Below are 19,821 nucleotides of genomic sequence, written 5' to 3'. Positions count from 1 at the left end.
AATGGGTTACTTACTAGAGGGAATAGGACAAAACTATTTACAACTCTGTTGCAGAAAGCTGAACCTGGTGGAATGTGCTGTCTAACATGTTTTCTGTAACAGTATTGACAATGATTTATCTCCTATTCTAGCAGTTAAACCACATTTAATACCAGTTCAATGGGACCCGTTACTGACAACCATTGGTAACATCAGGGCATTTTCCTAATGTGGTTGGAGTGTAAATGTGGCAGTCTGCAGCCACTGAGTTTCAGGTCCTAAGGGCTATTGGGTGCCATAAAGAAAGGACTTGGGAGTTCATATCTCTTCCTGATAGGATAGTCCCACTGAATGTAGAGGTAATGAGACTCCTGTGGGGGGACATGTCCTACATTTCTGTACTATACACTTCGGAAAAATCTTGGTTTTGCTGGTTCTTGGGGACTTGCAGCCTGAGTTACTTCTCTCCTACCTCTCATCTGCTGAGCTTTCCACTACTTCTTCACAAACAGTGATGCCTTATGCTTTTTATTTTTTCATAGCCCAGAATCAAGGCCCTGTTGTGCTGGACACCAGAGGGGCACAGTAATAGACATGCTCTGCACCGAATAGTTCACAATCTAACATAAGACAAGATGTAGTGAGTGGGTTTAACAAATGGAAGGAACATGGGAGGAAGGATAAATAGAAAACATGGTTACACAGGCTAGCTCTGTACACATACTCAATGTTGGGATAAGGCACTGTAGTTTTGTAGCTTATTTTTGATTGGCCTCCCAAGGGGAGCAAACACTCTAGGTTGAGCAAGTCCATGATGAGAGAGAGAACTTACTTCTCCCTCATCTAGAGCAACACTGCACCAGAAAACTTCAGAACCGAAACGAATGTTCTTAGTGGGTGTAAGAGAATGGGCTTGACGCTCCATGACAAGGTTCTGGGGTGTATTGTTGTCACACAACCCTGTTGTAGCTCACAAGCTGCAGTGTTTGGGTCCCAGCATGCTAGATCTATGTGGCATTGAGCTTCCCTTGCGCTGAGTACGCTACAGCACTGTCTCTTTCCTTGGCAACACTGGTATGCTTGCTGGGCACAGGTTCTCTGTCACACATTTGTAGAAAAGGGACCCTGCAGCCCAGGTGCCCTACACCCCCTACACCAGTGCTGCCACCCCTCACCCTCTGACTCCCCAATAGCTATGCGCACCCTTTCTCAGAGCTCCAACATCATGGGTGCTCTGGGTTTGTATTTCATCTGTGCAAAGACACATGATAACAAAAGCAAGTGGACATGCAGGCTTTGTAAGGATTCAAAAAACCAATCACTCATTGCTTTAGCTAGCACAAGAAATGCACAGATCTACACAAAATAGCAAATGCATACTTGCATTAACCTGCCTCAGTTTCCTTACGCCTCTGGAATGTTATTTGGCTTAGGTCAGAGACCTTTGAGGAGTTCAGAATCCCTGCTCCTGCATATGGCTTCTTCTCTGAATCCTAGTTAGTCTCTCTCTGACCTTTGCAGTCAGTGCTGTCCTGCCTAATCTTCCTCTGGCTCCGAGTCCCTCTAAGTTCCCCAGTGTCTACATCTGAGTTCTCAAAAATCCTAGCACTGTCTAGACAAGCTGGGCAGAACTCCACCCAGGCTGCAGCTACCCCTTGTTTTGTTAGGGGTGATCTATTCAGGTGCTGATGATTGTCCTGTTCAAAGTCAGACACACCAACATTCCTCCCTTCCTCCTTAGCACAAGGGCTTTGATGTAAGAATATAGTAAAAGACAGCCAAAAACATAAGGATACTGACAGTTAACAAAATCAAACTGGAATTCATAAGATGTACATAGAGAGACAAGGTGGGTGAGGTAATATCTTTTATTGGATCACCTTCTGTTGGAGAAAGAGACAAGCTTTCAAGCTAAACAGAGCTCTTCTTCAGGTGTCTGTGTAGCAGAGCTCTGTGTAGCTCAAAAGCTCATCTTTCACCAACAGAAGTTTGTCTAGTAAAAGATTTTTACCTCACCCACCTTGTTTCTCTAATATCCTGGGACCAGCACAGCTATACCAACACTGCAAGCAACATAAGCTGTAGATAGACATTCATAAATCATCACAATTATTATTTATTTTGATGTATAATTCACTGAAATTACAGTTATCCCAGGTTCTAGAGACTGTTGCCATAAAAACTTAAGTTATAGTCCTATAAAAGGATTGGATAAGCAGTGGTTCCTTACCACAAACTCAGAAAATAATGAACCACAGATTAAATAAAATCCAAGAAATAATACCTTCCTTATCATAAGTACCAGCCCTTATCATGACTCTCTGGGCTTGTCTATACTGCACGCTAAATTGGCACTGCTGCATTTGATGCAGTGTCATGAATTTAGTGGGTCTGGTGAAGACACGATGAGTCGATGAAAGAGCGCTCTCCCATTGACTTCAGTACTCCACCTCCTTGAGAGGCGGAAGGTAAGTCAGCGGAGAGCATCTCCTGCCAACATAGTGCAGTGTAGACACCATGTTAGGTCGATGTAAGCTACGTTGCTCAGGGAGGTGATTTTTTTCACACCTTACATCGATTTAAGCTGCAGTGTAGACCAGGCCTCTGTCTCCAAAACGCTGGGTAAAGAAATAGAGCCTGAGGCATGTCCTGATGGTCAGATGATTTGGGCTGTTTTAAAGCAAAGGGACACAGTGGAGATTATCTGCTAGTGTGTGCGCTGCCAACAACTCCCTCTCTTTATAGGAAGAGAGCGCCAACTTAAGTACCATGACTGAGTGCAGCTGTGACAGTAATATATGGGCAGAGAGGCGGTCTCTCAAGTAACCAAGATGTTAGCCAGTTTAGGGCTTAAAGGTCAAAATCAATACCTTAAACTTCATTTGGAAACTCAGACAGCCAGGGCAGATTGTAGAGCACAAATCATTTACTCCTAGCAAGATACATTTCTTATTAAGTAGGCTGCCATATTCTGCATCAGCTTCAGTTTCTGGTTTGATTTAAGGTGTAGATCCATGTAGGGAGCATTTCACTCTTTAATCTTAGACATGGATGGTGGTAGAAAAAAATTACTGTTCTCCTGGTCAAATGAAGACTGGGGAGAAAGACAGTCCTAGAAACTGCTTCTACCAGCAGTTGGGGATCCAGTAACACCACCCGGATTGCAAACTCTATTGATGAATGGTGGACACATATTCTCAATATGAGGGGGACAATTTCAGCCATATCTCCTAGTTGCTTACTCCTACCCACCAACATTAATGTTTTCCAGACGGAGCTTCAGTAAGCTAACTCAATTTTATGCCCCAGTCTTAACCAAACACTGGGTAAAGCAATCAACATAACTTGTAGGCTCAGGTGAAATAGAAAGCTGGTTGTCTTCAACATAATGAAAACACTGCAGCCCAGGTCTCCTCATTACCTCTCTCACTGGCCCCATATATACATTAAGTAGGAGGGGAGGCACAATGGAACCTATGGGACACTACACAAAAGAACCCTTGGGGATGACCAGGAACTGTCCACTACCTCCCTCTAAGAATGCTCAGTACAGAATGAACAGAACTGGCCAAAAGAAGCCTCATCCACGCCTGTTACAGTCTGTAGGCAAGTCATTATCTCCTCATAATCAATAGTATCAAAGGCAACTGATAAAGTGTTAGATCTAACTGTGAATACCTAATCTTTTTCTGGCACCAGAGAAGATAAATAATTATCATCATCAGTGCAATTAATGTGCTGTTCCAAAGTCTGAACCCAGATTAACATGGGACAAGGAAATCAGAAGCATCTGGTACTCCTAGAGTTCTCACCACAACCTTCTTAAGATTAATCAAAAGGATTAGATTCTTGATAATAGGTTGTCAGCCTCAAGAGATGATTCCTTGAGCAAATACCATACAACAGCTTCCTTAAGAGAGTTTGATAAACTGCTCTCCTTAAAGATGGCATTGACCATCTTCAGCAGTGAAACCAAGTCTTCCGTCTTGGCCTTCACCAGCCAGAAAGGACATGGGTCCAGAGGGCAAGTTGTGGAACTGTGCTGCCAGTAACAGGTCACTTTTCTACTGTAAATCTTGTAAAGGGAGTCCTGATGGCTTGAGAGAGACTCAACCTTAGGTCTTTCATGAAGCTCCTAACTGGCTCCTTGTAGTCATGTGTCCCAAATCCATACAAGTTGGGATAGTCAGAGACAGTGCTTTAGTCACCAGCCAACTGACAAGAACATAGCTGCAATGTGGTACAGAAGACAGTTGGAACTTTTGGGTTCTATTATTAGGTGTTCTGTGGACGCTCTCTGTATGATTGATGCGGGGCAAGTGTCACTTAATCTTTGTGCCTCAATTTTGCTGTCTGTAAAATGGGCCTAATACTTTACAGAGGTTTGAAATTTAATTAATTAAGGTCTGTAAAGCACTCTTATATGAAAGGCCTGGTAGAAGTATGAAATCTTATTACGTATTGTTTTCAGGGCCTTTGTCAGCTACCTTTTTGTACATGTTCTTTTATTAATGTTAGGAGTTTGGGTGTTTCCCTCCCTTTTAAGGAAGGAGATATTCACATAAAATGTACCCGTGTGGTCTGGAGATATAGTGCAACCTTAGGTGGATGAGATTCTCCCATGTACCCATTAAAGTGGAGCATAGGTTCTTCTTTGAGTAGATGCAGCTGGGTATTCCACACAGGTGTGTGCGCATCCAGTGCACCAGAGCCAGAAAACTTTGCCTACCAGTACCTAGAGGGGCAGCATTTGCGTCTTGTGGCCGTAGCCTCTCCCCTGGCCATATAAGAGTGGCACCAGCCCGACCCCTGTTAGTTCCTTCTCATCTCCCATAGCTGGATGTCCATTGCAAACCAACAGGTGCTGTTCTCTAAGAATGATTTTGTAAATTGAGCCACCATTTTCTAAATTTATGGGCAAGTTACCAGCAGCCTCCAGAGAGGAGTTCAGGGCATTTGTTACAGAAGACTGGTTGATAGCCAAGACTTCACTGCAGTCATCTCTGGACGTGCTGGATGCCTTGGCCAGAATTATGGCTTGTGTTGAAACTATGAGGAGTGCCTCACGGCTGCAGAAATCGAGCATTGCGTCCAATGTGCAGCAGATAATTGAGGACCTAAATTTTGATGGTCAGGTTTTGTTCTCAGACAAGACTCCTATAGGGATTCCTAGGTCACTTTGCGCTCCTTGGGAGTTTGTACTCCAGCAGTATAGACACACCAGTATAACAGTCAGCAGCAGGAACAGCAATACCACTTGCAGGGCTTTTTTGCCCAGTCTTCCTTTCCTGTGACGCAGTGGGATTACCCAAGGAAGGGTCTTAGATACCAGAAGAGGAGATCTTCTGATTCAGGGTTCACCCAGCCAGCATAATCCCCTTTTACCCACCCCCGCATCAGGCAAGCACCCATTTTGACTTCTGTGTCCAGAGTAGTGATCAGTGACCTTTCCATCCCCATCCACCCTGTTTGGGGACAGGCTGGCTTGTTTTTCCAATGTTTGGGACTCAACTACCATGGACAACTGGGTCCTACGCACCGTCAAATCGGGTTATGCTATACAGTTCCTTTCCAACCCTCTGCCCCGTTCCTCTTCAGGGACCAGTCTTATGAGATACTGATTCTCAAGCAGGTTCAGTCCCTACTAATTTTGGAAGCTGTAGAGAAGGTTCTCCTACTTTGTCGGGGTCATGGATTCTACTCCTGGTATTTCCTGTTTCCAAACCCAAGGGAGGGTGAGACCTATTCTCGACCTCTGTGACCTCAACAATCAGATATGTGAGATTCCAGATGGTCACTCTAGCAACTATCCTCCCTGCCTTATAGCCCAATGACTGGTTTGCTGCCCTGGCTCTTCAGGACGCTTATTTTCAGATAGCAAGTCACAGGAGGTTTCTCTCCAGTTTGTTGTGGCAGACCAGCGCTGTGAGTACACTGTGCTTCACTTAGGTCTGTCTTGAGCCTCTGTCTGAGCCTCTCTCTCCTGTCCGTGTCAGACGATTGCATTCCTGCTAGCAGTATCATCTGCAAGGGAAGTATGTCAATTGCAGGCCTTGATGGCAGAACCTCCTTACACAAAGTTTTCCAAAGGCAAAGTGACCCTGCGGCAGCACCCTACGTTTTTGCCTACATTTCACTTGGACCAAGTCCTATATCTACCAGTGTTTTCCCCTATGCTGCATTTAACCCCCGAGAAGCAGAATTTCCACATGTTGGATGTCAGGCGACGTCTAGCTTTCTACCCACACAGGACTAAGCCCTTTCAATCCTCACATCATCTGTTTGTGTCATGTGCAGACTGAATGAAGTGTTGAGCAGTCTTTCCAGATGATCTCCAGCTGGATAACTTCCTGCATACGAAGTAGCTTAGACTATGCCACCTCCCCAGGGTGTGAGCTCATTCTAGAAGAGCCCAGGCAACACTGATTGCACTTCTGAGTGACGTTCCCATTTTGGACATTTGCAGGGCTGCCACTTGGTCCTCTGTACATACATTTATGAACCACTATACCATTACAACTGTATCCTGCTCAGATGCAGACTTTGGGAAGGCAATCCTGCAGTTCTTCTTTAAATAGACTTCGAGCCCTACCTCCAGTGATTAGTGCTTGTGAGTCCACCTGCATGGAATACATGGCTGCATCTGTGAGAAGAAGAAAACAGTTACTTACTGTAACTCTTGTTCTTTGAGATGTGATACAGATGTGTATTTTACAACCCACCCTCCATCGCCTCTGCATCAGTCTTTGCCTCTGACATTCGGTGTGAAGCAACTGAGGGGGGGTCAGGGCAATGCCTCCCCTTATATGGCCAGGGGAGGGGCTCAGGCCACGAGATGCAAGGATTGCCTCTATGTGTACTGCTCGGCAAAGTTCTCTGGCTCAGAGTGTGTTGGGCATGCACGCACCTACCTGGAATACACCTCTTCCTCACATCTCAAAGAATATCAACAGTTCCAGTAAATAACAGCATTTTACTGATGTCCATAAACCAGATCTCTCAACAGCTAGCCTGCATCTCATGGCTCTAACCTGGAAAAAGTCTTCCTCTTTGGTCATTTGCCATCTCAGTGGCTAGTTAGCAGAATTGTTACACAGATCCAGGCTGTTTGTTATGCAGTTGTTTTAAGGCCAATGTACAGGGTTTGGTTAACTTTGGATGGAATAAGATAATACAACAGCCACCCTTTCTGATATGTGAGCCCCCGATAGAGCACTAGGGAAAGTAGGGAAGGATGTGTGCCCCCTTGACATTTTCAGAGGTCAGATATGAAGTTGTCTGTCTTGCTGCCAGGATAGAGCAAACTACGAACCAAAGGAATACCCATGAGAGATTAAAATTGCCCTTTAGGGTAACTGTTTAGCCATCCTGCCATACTCTTTTTTGTTTTGTTTTGTTTTGTTTTATCAGGAAAGTCTCCTCCCTCTTGTTTGGTTTGTCTATATTCAGAATGCTCCCTGAACTACACATGAAGCTAACCAAACTGAGATAGGTTGCATCATAAAGATGGTTGTAACTATGTCAGGAAAAAGAAAAGGAGTACTTGTGGCACCTTAGAGACTAACCAATTTATTTGAGCATAAGCTTTCGTGAGCCATAGCTCACGAAAGCTTATGCTCAAATTGGTTAGTCTCTAAGGTGCCACAAGTACTCCTTTTCTTTTTGCGAATACAGACTAACACGGCTGCTACTCTGAAATATGTCAGGAAAATTTCATTTAACTCCCACAACATACACACAGACATGCTGCTTCCAGTATGATGGCAGAACTATGCAGAAAGGAAAGTTGGCAGAGCTACTACAGAACATAAGTATTAGTCATGGAGTGCTATTGAAAACTCAGGGTATGTCCTGCTTTGGCATCCTCTCCCAAATGGCTCTTCAGTTGGTTGCCTGATGCACAGTATCATTATGTGTTGGGGGAAGAAACACAAACCTATGTTAACATCTTATTTATTCATATGTGCCGTGCACAAAATAGAAGTTAAGGTTAGTGTTTGTTAAGGGGGATGGGTGTGGGTTCACAAACACCTTTCTGTGGCTTGAAAATAACTCTTCCCAACAACCTTTGTCTCTTGCTGTTCATCAATGACTGTCATAAATTACCCAGAAGTGTAATTGTCTCAGCCAATCAGAATGTAGAGATTTTGTACTTATTGGGCCACAATTCTATACGTATTCCCTGCACTCCCCATGGCCAGCTTGCACAATGCCTTTTGGTTATTTCTCAATAACCAGATAGCTTGAAAATCCCATTTGCCTGGCTCAGAGCCATTATTAGCCCATCAGAGTGCAGGTATTTTTATACTCACTGTGGTTATTTCTCAATAACTGCAGTTACTGTACAAATTGTTCTTCTCTGGCTACTGCAGTATAAATCTCTTCTGTTATTGGCTACTGCCCCTCAAATTCCCAGTATATGGACTAAATCTGAAGTAACTCCATCACATTCCACAATAGACATGACTGCATCAGCTTCTGATCCTTACCCACCAGACCTCATCCACTCATCCTTCCCCCTGGGTGAAACCTGAGTGCACCACACACATTGAGTAACTCCTCTCTACATTAAATTTAAGCAAAGATTTTCACATTTTGAACAATTTTCTAATGTTCCATTATTAAACCATATCTCCCAAACAGCTTAACCTAGAAACAATAAAATTAGTCTTATTCGTTATTCTTGGATGAAATCTAGTGCCTGGGACTATTTTATAAGGCCTGGATACAACATTTTGGAGTTATTCATCTTTGAACTTTGAACCTCTAATAGTAGTACCTAGCTCATATATATTGCTTTTCCTCTTGATCCCAGAACGCTTTACAAAGGAGGTCAGTGGTCATCCCCATTTCACAGATGGTGAAACTGACTTTTTATGATGTTGAATGGCAGTGGAGAGGTTTTACAATTCATGAGGCTTCTCCCCATCATTCCATTCTCACATGCCTCTTCAGGTATGCTGGTGCCTACCGCTGGAGTCAGGGTCCAGAGTATTTTACCACCATGGGAAAGCTTGCTGAGGGTATTTTGTAACCCCATATCTAATTTTTGACCCTCATTCATGCCCCAGCAGATGAACAGATGAAGTTTACGTGTGGTAGTTCAGTGGCAAATCCAAGTGAACATCTAGCTCACACTATGAATTTTAGCAAAATCAATAAGGGTCAAATCTTCAGCTGGTATAAACTGACATAACACTCCTTGAGGTCAGTAGAGCTACGTTGATTTACACCTGCTGAGGATTTTATCCAGTGTGTTGAATATATGCATAAGGCAGTTGCTCTGAGCATTTCTTGCAACTTTAGTTTGCTAGCCCTAAGTGACGTGGGGGTGGAGAGGATAGGGACTCCACCATTCTAATTCATTCTATAAATGTTGTCCTCCCAACAGCTCTGAAAAGTCCAGCTGCATTTCATGAACAGAGAAGGAGCTTGGAGCGCGCCAGGGTAAGAGAGTTTGCTCTTTCAAGTTTAAGGGAAATTGGGCTTGGGAGGGTATTTTCTGTTTATTACCCTGGAAATCCCATGTCTCTAAATGAGACAACAAAGGATACGTCCACATTCTGGAAGCACTATGTCACACGTGCACCTGCATTTATGCATTTTTGTTTGCGGTGATGACTTCTCCCCCACTCTGTCTGGTCCTGACTAGGTTACTCCTGAGGGAATTCTGCGCCCAAAAATTAAAAATTCTGCGCACAATATTTTAAAATTCTGCAAATTTTATTTGTCAATAAATAAATGTGGAGGCTCCGGCATGGCAGTGGGGAGCACAGGCTGCATGGAGGTGGGAGATCACTCTGCGGGTGCTCCCCCCACTCTGGAACATGGACTCGACGGTGAGGCTTCACCCAACCCTGACACAGCTCAAGAACCGGGCCTCCCCTGGCTCTGCCTTGCAGGATCTAAGTGTGGAGGGGCTTAGTGTGGGTGGATTCAGGTGTGAGGTGAGAGGATTCTGTGTGGGGTAATCTAGCAGCAGGCAGTTCAATGGGGGGTCGGGTGCAGGGGGATCTGGATGCACAGGGGTTCATTGGGGGGTTCCGGGTGCAGTGATGATGGAACTCTGCAGAGGGGCTCAGGTGAAGGTCCTTGGGGCTCAGCAGGGGGGTCTGGGTGCAGTTGGTTGGAGCTCAGTGGGGTGGAGGTCCAGGTGTGGGGGGCTCAGCAGGGTGGTCCAGGTGCAGCGGGGTGGGGCTCATTAGGGTGGGGATTCAAGTGCAGGGGACTCAGCAAGGGGTGGTCTGGATGCAGGGGTGGGGATCCAGGTGCTAGGGGATGGGGTTTGGCAGGGGGTCTGGGGGCAGGGTGCTCCAGATGCAAGGGGCGAGGTGCGGGGGAGGGGGTTTTTGGGTGTGGAGGGCTCAGTAGGGGGGTTCTGGATGCGGGGTTGGGAGGGTCCAGATGTGCAGGAGTTGGGCGGACGGGGGAGCAGCTGCCCACACAATGACCCCTCTCCCTGCAGCTGAGGCGTAATGGAGGCAGGAAACAGGGATGGGAGGCATGGAGCTTCCTGCAGCCGGGGAAGGTTTCTGGCTGTGGGTCTGCCCCAGCCCCATCTTGCAGGGGAAGAGCAAGTCCCATTTTCCCCAGTCCAGCTGGAACTAGTAGCTGAGCGCGGTGCAGAGTAGGAGCCACCAGCTGGGCTGTCCCAACTGTGCCCTCTCCCCCATCCCCTCTGCTGTGATTTACGTCTCCACCAACTGCTCTAGGCGCCCAAAATGACATGCTCGTGCTGCTGGGCAGGGATGCATGACCCCTTTTGCGGCTTCCCTTTGCTTCCCCACAGAAAAATGACTTTCTGATAGGGAAGCAAAGAAATCTGTGGGGGACATGAATTGTGCACATGCGCAGTGACACAGAATTCCCCCAGGAGTAAATGCCAGTTTAGGACAATGGTTCAAGTTTCCCCACACTCTTCTTTCTGGAGATCACCAGTATTCATAACCCCACGCATACCTGATGCAGCTATTTTTGTGACATATTTTCCACCCTTGGATGGCAATAGCCTAAGTATGTGTTGCTTCTTTTGACCCAAAGGATGTTACTTCTGTGCAATGTGCACACTTTTGTTAGTCTATAGTGCTCCCAGACCCTGGGCGTATCTTCCCTTTAAAACCAACAGCTTGATGGAGGAGATCCCAAATAGTCTTCGGTAGAGACTAAAAATCACAAACCTGTGGCTCTTGAGAAAGAGGAAGCCAAGAGTGAGAGAGAGGCACCATACTTCATAGAATCATAGAATCATAGAATATCAGGGTTGGAAGGGACCCCAGAAGGTCATCTAGTCCAACCCCCTGCTCAAAGCAGGACCAAGTCCCAGTTAAATCATCCCAGCCAGGGCTTTGTCAAGCCTGACCTTAAAAACCTGTAAGGAAGGAGATTCTACCACCTCCCTAGGTAACGCATTCCAGTGTTTCACCACCCTCTTAGTGAAAAAGTTTTTCCTAATATCCAATCTAAACCTCCCCCATTGCAACTTGAGACCATTACTCCTCGTTCTGTCATCTGCTACCATTGAGAACAGTCTAGAGCCATCCTCTTTGGAACCCCCTTTCAGGTAGTTGAAAGCAGCTATCAAATCCCCCCTCATTCTTCTCTTCTGCAGACTAAACAATCCCAGCTCCCTCAGCCTCTCTTCATAAGTCATGTGCTCTAGACCCCTAATCATTTTTGTTGCCCTTCGCTGGACTCTTTCCAATTTATCCACATCCTTCTTGTAGTGTGGGGCCCAAAACTGGACACAGTACTCCAGATGAGGCCTCACCAGTGTCGAATAGAGGGGAACGATCACGTCCCTCGATCTGCTCGCTATGCCCCTACTTATACATCCCAAAATGCCATTGGCCTTCTTGGCAACAAGGGCACACTGCTGACTCATATCCAGCTTCTCGTCCACTGTCACCCCTAGGTCCTTTTCCGCAGAACTGCTGCCTAGCCATTCGGTCCCTAGTCTGTAGCGGTGCATTGGGTTCTTCCGTCCTAAGTGCAGGACCCTGCACTTATCCTTATTGAACCTCATCAGATTTCTTTTGGCCCAATCCTCCAATTTGTCTAGGTCCTTCTGTATCCTATCCCTCCCTTCCAGCGTATCTACCACTCCTCCCAGTTTAGTATCATCCGCAAATTTGCTGAGAGTGCAATCCACACCATCCTCCAGATCATTTATGAAGATATTGAACAAAACCGGCCCCAGGACCGACCCCTGGGGCACTCCACTTGACACCGGCTGCCAACTAGACATGGAGCCATTGATCACTACCCGTTGAGCCCGACAATCTAGCCAGCTTTCTACCCACCTTATAGTGCATTCATCCAGCCCATACTTCCTTAACTTGCTGACAAGAATGCTGTGGGAGACCGTGTCAAAAGCTTTGCTAAAGTCAAGAAACAATACATCCACTGCTTTCCCTTCATCCACAGAACCAGTAATCTCATCATAAAAGGCGATTAGATTAGTCAGGCATGACCTTTCCTTGGTGAATCCATGCTGACTGTTCCTGATCACTTTCCTCTCCTCTAAGTGCTTCAGGATTGATTCTTTGAGGACCTGCTCCATGATTTTTCCAGGGACTGAGGTGAGGCTGACTGGCCTGTAGTTCCCAGGATCCTCCTTCTTCCCTTTTTTAAAGATGGGCACTACATTAGCCTTTTTCCAGTCATCCGGGACTTCCCCCGTTCGCCACGAGTTTTCAAAGATAATGGCCAAGGGCTCTGCAATCACAGCCGCCAATTCCTTCAGCACTCTCGGATGCAATTCGTCCGGCCCCATGGACTTGTGCACGTCCAGCTTTTCTAAATAGTCCCTAACCACCTCTATCTCTACAGAGGGCTGGCCATCTCTTCCCCATTTTGTGATGCCCAGCGCAGCAGTCTGGGAGCTGACCTTGTTAGTGAAAACAGAGGCAAAAAAAGCATTGAGTACATTAGCTTTTTCCACATCCTCTGTCACTAGGTTGCCTCCCTCATTCAGTAAGGGGCCCACACTTTCCTTGGCTTTCTTCTTGTTGCCAACATACCTGAAGAAACCCTTCTTGTTACTCTTGACATCTCTTGCTAGCTGCAGCTCCAGGTGCAATTTGGCCCTCCTGATATCTTTCCTACATGCCCGAGCAATATTTTTATACTCTTCCCTGGTCATATGTCCAACCTTCCACTTCTTGTAAGCTTCTTTTTTATGTTTAAGATCCGCTAGGATTTCACCATTAAGCCAAGCTGGTCGCCTGCCATATTTACTATTCTTTCGACTCATCGGGATGGTTTGTCCCTGTAACCTCAACAGGGATTCCTGTTCATGTTGTAGCTGCTTGTACAGTGGGGTTTCTTGGTGATTTCAGTTCCCCAAAAGGCCTCTGGGGAATGTTCTTCAGAGCAGCCCACAGGGGAATGGCGCCTACTCAGACAGTTGGGCTGAGTTTTATTTCAAAAGTGAAAGCAATGCAAAATTAGAGAAATGACACCTCTGATGGAACATCCCAGACAACACCACCACTACAAGCTTTCTGAAAAGACTGAAACAAGTACCACTATCTTAGATTTGGTTTGCTTGGAGAGCAGCATCCCCTTGGCTGTAGATTCCTCCTCCTGTTTCTTCTAAAAATTAATTGTTAAATTACTTTTTGGGTTTGACAGTGGGTGAGTGCATTTTTATGTTTGAAAAAAAATTGTTATAAAGCCTCCGACGGGTCCATTCCTGTGGTCTGCACTTATAGTTCTGCTACCCATTGACCCTAGTCTCCCTTTCCCTGGGCTTTCTGGGAGTGCTGAGTAGGAAGCATGCGGAGCTTGTAGTGGGGTTTGCCCAGGTCCAGCTGGTCAGAGAAGTAGACAGCGTCTTCAGTTTAACTGCTCCATTTGTTGTAAGTTCTGCTGTGTGCCCAAATCATGACCCAGCTTCCAAATCCCAACATTGCTTTTGTGTGCATTACTCTGCAAACAGTTGACCCAGTGATCAGCATCATAAACAGAAACCCATTGTCTTGAGTCTCTCACCTTGAAGGCTGACACTGACTTGGTCTGGCAGTGTTGTGTATGGAAAGAAAGGTGTTTGGGTCTTTGAAGTTCCTGCTTCCTGCCATTCTGCTGAGGACTGGCAGCAGCTGCATCCTTACTCTTCTTTCTTTCAGGGATGGGATGAAGAACAGCAGGCAGTCCCTTGGATAAACTGGTCCTGTGTTTGAGGCTCTAAATACTATAAGATCTTGAAGGGAATATATCCCCTTCTATGTGCAGTTCATTTCCGTCTCAGTAACAACAAAAGAGGGATTTAAAAAAGCCAAATACCCAGTGCTTCCCAGGCGTATCCTAGGCTATGTCTGTTCACTTGATTTCATTGCATTCTTGTCTGTCTTTGCTGCAGACAGAGGACTATCTGAAAAGGAAGATCCGGTCCCGGCCAGAGAGATCGGAGCTGGTCAGAATGCACATTCTGGAAGGTACGGCACACTTCGAAGAGAAAAACTCCAAATGTGGTGTGATCTACAACAAGCACATACTCTCTCCATACAGTTACTAGCTTGAGACAGTTACTGTCTACCCTCGCCCAAACCCTTATTCAGCTGGGAGTGGGCAAACGATCATGCCAGTTGCATAATACCGGAGTGGGTGAATGCATTGAGGGAGGGGGGCGTATGAGATCAGGGATCTCCCCAGTAATGAGTCCAGAAATCATCTAATCAGGTCTGCTATGTTTAAAGCTGCCTTAGTTCTATGGCTGTTTAGGAAGGACTCATCTGCTTCTCACATGGCTTATTTGGTCTACAGAGAGATCTGCCATGTGAACCCCAACTGTGCAGAACCATTAGTTCGGGCTGAAGGATGGAGAAATGGGGTGTGTGCTGACTGTTCTGCTGACCAGAGAAGAATTTGTTTAAAATGCCGAAAGGAGTGGGGCAATGGAAGGTTCAGCTGGCGAGTGTGTGGCCAATTTCAGGATCAGGGAGGGAATGGCATACTCCATATATAAGGATACAAAGCAAGGAGGAAAAGATGAACATGAACTGAATGACACCAGTTTGAGTGGAGGGAGCATCTCCCATCCAGCGTCAGAGAGCAAGGCTCCTTCCTTCCTGAATGGAAGCATAGTAATGCCAGCATGCTCACATTAGGCACCCCAGGATTGATCCCATCTTATTTACTTCTTTCCTGTCCAGAGACCTCAGCTGAACCCTCCCTGCAGGCCAAGCAGCTGAAGCTGAAGAGAGCAAGACTGGCAGACGACCTCAATGAGAAGATAGCCCAGAGGCCAGGTCCCATGGAGCTGGTGGAGAAGAACATCCTTCCTGTGGAGTCCAGCCTGAAAGAAGCCATCATTGGTAAGTGTGGGAAGGGATGTGTATTTCTGGGGAGGTTCTCAGGTAACGCATCCTTTTGCCCTGTGGGAAAAAATACCATGAGATTTCATTCCCATGCCAAAACTTCAGCCTCTCCAGTCCCAGGATTCTGGAATGCAAAGCTCCCTTCCCAGCCTGGATAGCGATGGAGAGAGATTAGATTATAAGGAATGCTGGGCTCACAGAATAAAATGAGATTGATCCCCAATCCCCAGGACTGATGAACCATTGTGGGATTGTGTTTCCTAGTTTGTGCATGCCCTCTCTTCCTGAAAATCCCTCTATATTTAACCCTTTGTGAGAGAGAACCCACTGACTAAGTCAGATCAGGGAGGGAAGACAGCACATGGGTGAGCAGATGTGTGGAAACAAAAGCTTTCTGTTGGTTTAAAATCTTCAGAGGATTCAACTCCTTTGAAAATAAATAGGAATGGATATAAATCATTCCAGTGCCATTGCAGGGGTGAAAAGGAATGCTGAAGAATAGCCCTCCCACAGCCTGAGTGTATTACCCCACTCCTAATTAGGCAGGCTGTATGAAGCATAGCCGCACCCTGCTGAAGCATGGGCAGTCACTGAAGGAATTGCCACCTCCTTCAGAGACTAATGGAGGCATGCTCATGAGCAAGGGTGCATACATTTCAGTGAGAGGTGCTAGGCTGTGGTAGGAGCGAGCCTGGCTTCACCCTCACACAAGAATTGGTCAAGGAAGAGAGGAAGAATTATCTTGTGGTTAAGAAATGGAGCCCCGTCCGTCCGTCCATCTGTCTATCCCCACACATCCCTCTATCTGTCTGTCTATCCCCACACATCCCTCCATCTTGGGCTTGAGAGATTTGGGGTCAATTGCTGGCTCTTTGGGCACATCACTTAATTTCTCTGTGCCTCAGATGGTCATCTGTAAAATGGGGATGATCATACTTCCCTACTTCACAGGGGTGTCTTGGGGATAAATTAATGTTTGTGGGACAGACAGATACTATGGTTGGAGGGGGCCATATATGTACAGATATAAGTCTGAGGAACAGTTAGGGCCACCTCTTGTGATTGACCCTTGCGCTTTGTGTCTGGAAAAAGAGAGTAGAGAACATCTGGGATCCCAACTAAAAGAGACCCTCAGCACCTCCTCACCACCTTCCTTCTATCCTATATCATGCAGCTGGCCAACACTAAAGAAATCATTACTTGAGACTAGACAATGCAAACTAATACACAACCTTCCTAATTGAGAAGCCACCAAACCAAGTCCCCAATGCCCCTTGTCATGTGCCATTGCCCTGGATTCCTCTTAGTCAGCTGTTAGGCCTCAGGGTATGGTATAAGCCGACAGCCCAGTGCCCTCCCCCACCTCCCACTGGCCAGATGTGACTGTAATCCCATTCAGTGTTTGAAATTATCTTTTGTTTTCAGTTGGGCAGGTGAACTACCCAAAGGTTGCAGATAATTCCTCTTTTGACGAGGACAGCAGTGATGCTTTGTCCCCAGAGCAGCCAGCCAGCCATGAGTCCCAGGGATCTGTACCATCACCAATGGATGCTCGGATTGGTGAGCCGCTTCCCAGCACCACTGTGTCATCACCAGCTCAGGTAAGAATGCTGAGTGTTGACTTTTGCTGCTCTCTGGGACCTCAGAACCCTTATTAGATTGGGGCAGTGCAAATGCCTGGATCCCTGAATGAGGGATGAGGCATAGAGACATCTACAAGGTGTCACTGCTAAGAGACTGATTTGTTCCTCAGTAATTCATTAATGAGATATCACTGAAGTCACATGAGATGTCTAGGTTCTAAATGGTACCAGCAAAACCATGTGTCTGGTGCCCCTGTAGGTAGCTGCAGTGGGAATAGGCTTCCAGTGATTCCCTAGAAATAATAGGAGAGGGCACCTAGTTGTGCCCTGTTGGGGATTGGTAGTGGGAATGGTTTTGGCAATGCCATGTGTGTTAAGAGTATGTGACTGTTCCTGGGAGGCAAAGGGAGGAGGGGCATAGAGTTAGAAGTGGGCTTTGATTCCTTCCTTGTTCTAGGATGCTTTGATCCCACTGAAGCATGCTTCTCCCCAAGCTGGACAAGGGGATCTCAGGGAGTGGATTAAGAAGCCAGGTGGCCATTTAATGGCTGGTAACCTGTGCATAGCAACTTGAGTGGAATGCTCCTACAGCCCTCTGCTTTCTGAAAGGAGGGCAACATTGTAACAGTGGAGAGGAAACTTTTAGCTGTGTGTCTGTTTCTTGAGTGATGCTCTTTCTTCCCCTTGCAGGTTGTGTCCCAGTTACAGATCAATGCAGACGCCAATGAAACACCTTTCCTACCTGAACAGCCACTCCCTCCTCTTCCACCACCACCTCTGCTGCCTCCTAGCTTCACCAACAGAGCCACTATTCCTGCTGCCAAGCCCCCACCAACGCTCATTAAGGTATGGGGAGGGGGGATGTCACTCCATTTTTATAGACTAATAGAAGTTAGTGTGGCTGTTCTGGGGATGATAGAGAGTGGGAGTGTTAGACTAAGATGCTGAGGCGCTGGAAGAACATCTTGTATCATTCACTGTCTCCCCCTGGTCTCTACTTAGAGGACCTTCCCTGAGCTTGAGCTGAGTCAATGTCTAGATCTTCTTCAGTTAGAGAGGACTTGTGGCACATTAGAGACTAACACATTTATTTGAGCATAAGCTTTCGTGAGCTACAGCTCACTTCATCGGATGCTGTAGCTCACGAAAGCTTATGCTCAAATAAATTTGTTAGTCTCTAAGGTGCCACAAGTACTCCTGTTCTTTTTGCGGATACAGACTAACACGGCTGCTACTCTGAAGCCTTCAGTTAGAGAGGAGCTTATTGAGACAGAGATTAGGTCAGGAAGGTGTCTCCCCCCTTCCAAAGGTGCCTCCCCCCTTCCAGGATAGTGCAGTTGCCAAGGGTCCTAGATATAAAAGTTTCCTCTGAAGCATCTAGCATTGACCATGGTCAGGGAGAAGGAGTCTGAGCGAATTGTTCAATGGTCTGTTGCGCTGTGGCAGTCCTTCTTGTCTCTGTACCCTTGTTCCGGTGCTGTGTAAGGTCCTGGAGGTAGCCGAGCTGCCGAGTGTGTACGATTATCCCTGCTGTAAGAATGTGGAAATGCCCCAGAGTCAAATCTGGAGAGAGTTTTGAAGTAAAAAGCCTGGTTTGCTTGTAGGTTTTGGTTAGCTGTTAATGCTGTTCCAGTGCATCTGCTACATCTATTTTTATTTTCTTCCTTCCCTGCTTCTCTCATTGAATAGCAAAGTCAGCCCAAGTCTGCCAGCGAGAAGTCTCAGCGCAGTAAAAAAGCCAAGGAACTGAAGCCGAAAGTCAAGAAGCTTAAATATCACCAGTACATCCCCCCGGACCAAAAGCAGGACAAAGGGGCTCCCCCCATGGACTCCTCCTATGCCAAAATATTGCAGCAGCAACAGCTCTTCCTGCAGCTCCAGATCCTCAACCAGCAACAGCAGCAGCACTACAACTATCAGACCATCCTGCCAGCCCCGCCAAAGTACGGGCCCCACAACACTACTCCCCTTAGGGACCCCCTGCCCTCCCATCCCTACTCGTGGTCTCCAGGAGCGGCACCATAGCTCCCAGACCATCCTATCGGCCCTGCCAAAGAACGGGACTTACTGCACACTGCCCACAATCCTCTCCCGTCTCTCCCCACCCCTCGTGAGGGTCTCACTCCCTTAGTAAGTTCATCAGGTCCCAGGCACGCTGAGCTCTGAAGGGGTGAGGCATAGGAGTTGTAAATCCTGTAAAGTCACTGTCACTCTCAAGAAGTGGTCTGTGTTGGGTGAATCTGTCAGGCAAGAGCAGCTGAAGTTAGTTGGTTTTTCAGTGGCCAGAGTGGAGTATCTCGGTACAGTGAGAAGGTATTTACTGGCATGCTTTAACACTGGGGGTGCTGGTGCCCTAGATGCTTCCACAGGCACACAGTGCTTCAAATGTCCTTGTTTGGCTTCTCAGCACAGGTGGTGGGCTATGAGGATCCCTTCCACCTTGATTCTGATATCTACACTTTTTCTTCCTGCAGGCCTCCAGGAGAGCAGCAGAGTGGCACTAGTGCCCCTGCCATGCGTAATCTCTCTGCTGCCGTCAGCAACGCATCTTCTGTATCCTCCAGTTCTAGTGGGCTGATGCGACAAAACAGTAACGCCACAGTGGGCAAACCAGGCCCTCTCCCTACCAACCTAGATGACATGAAGGTAAAAGTCCAGGCCGCCATCAGCGCTAAAACTAATTGGCCCTTTATTGGCATTGTCAGCAGAGAAGGCAGGGACTGAATGAGGTGGTCACTCCGGAGCAGGGCTGAGGCACGCTGACAGGGCAGTATGTAGTGGCAGCTTGCATTGCTGCTGCACCTGGGGTGTGGGAATAAAGGGACACCTGAGCCTGCCGGGCTGTCAGTTCAGTCCCTTGCCTCATGACTCACGTATGTGTTAAAGGCTGGTCCGGTTGGGGTGGGTTTTCTTTTAGTTGTAACACAGTTTTTCCCTTCTTA

General features: G+C 46.8%; 1 protein-coding gene across 12 annotated transcripts in view; it reads left to right on the top strand.

Moving 5' to 3' along the window:
* Nucleotides 1-19,821, top strand: part of MRTFA (myocardin related transcription factor A) — a 172,877-nt gene that overhangs the window by 142,473 nt on the left and 10,583 nt on the right. For all 12 annotated transcript variants that reach the window (XR_006289908.1, XM_037882161.2, XM_043543849.1 and 9 more), the window contains 7 exons: nt 9,371-9,426; nt 14,339-14,414; nt 15,132-15,293; nt 16,722-16,897; nt 17,570-17,725; nt 18,569-18,822; nt 19,354-19,525. Coding sequence is in view for 11 of the 12 variants with exons in the window: in XM_037882161.2 (XP_037738089.1) it covers nt 9,371-9,426; nt 14,339-14,414; nt 15,132-15,293; nt 16,722-16,897; nt 17,570-17,725; nt 18,569-18,822; nt 19,354-19,525 (1,052 nt within the window). In the remaining variant the exon portion in view is untranslated. The remainder of the gene's footprint in view (nt 1-9,370; nt 9,427-14,338; nt 14,415-15,131; nt 15,294-16,721; nt 16,898-17,569; nt 17,726-18,568; nt 18,823-19,353; nt 19,526-19,821) is intronic.

The sequence above is a fragment of the Chelonia mydas genome, chromosome 1, assembly GCF_015237465.2.
Source record: "Chelonia mydas isolate rCheMyd1 chromosome 1, rCheMyd1.pri.v2, whole genome shotgun sequence".
Taxonomy (NCBI): domain Eukaryota; kingdom Metazoa; phylum Chordata; order Testudines; family Cheloniidae; genus Chelonia; species Chelonia mydas.
The sequence above is the reverse complement of the archived record's forward strand: the minus strand, read 5'-3'. Positions and strand labels throughout refer to the sequence as shown.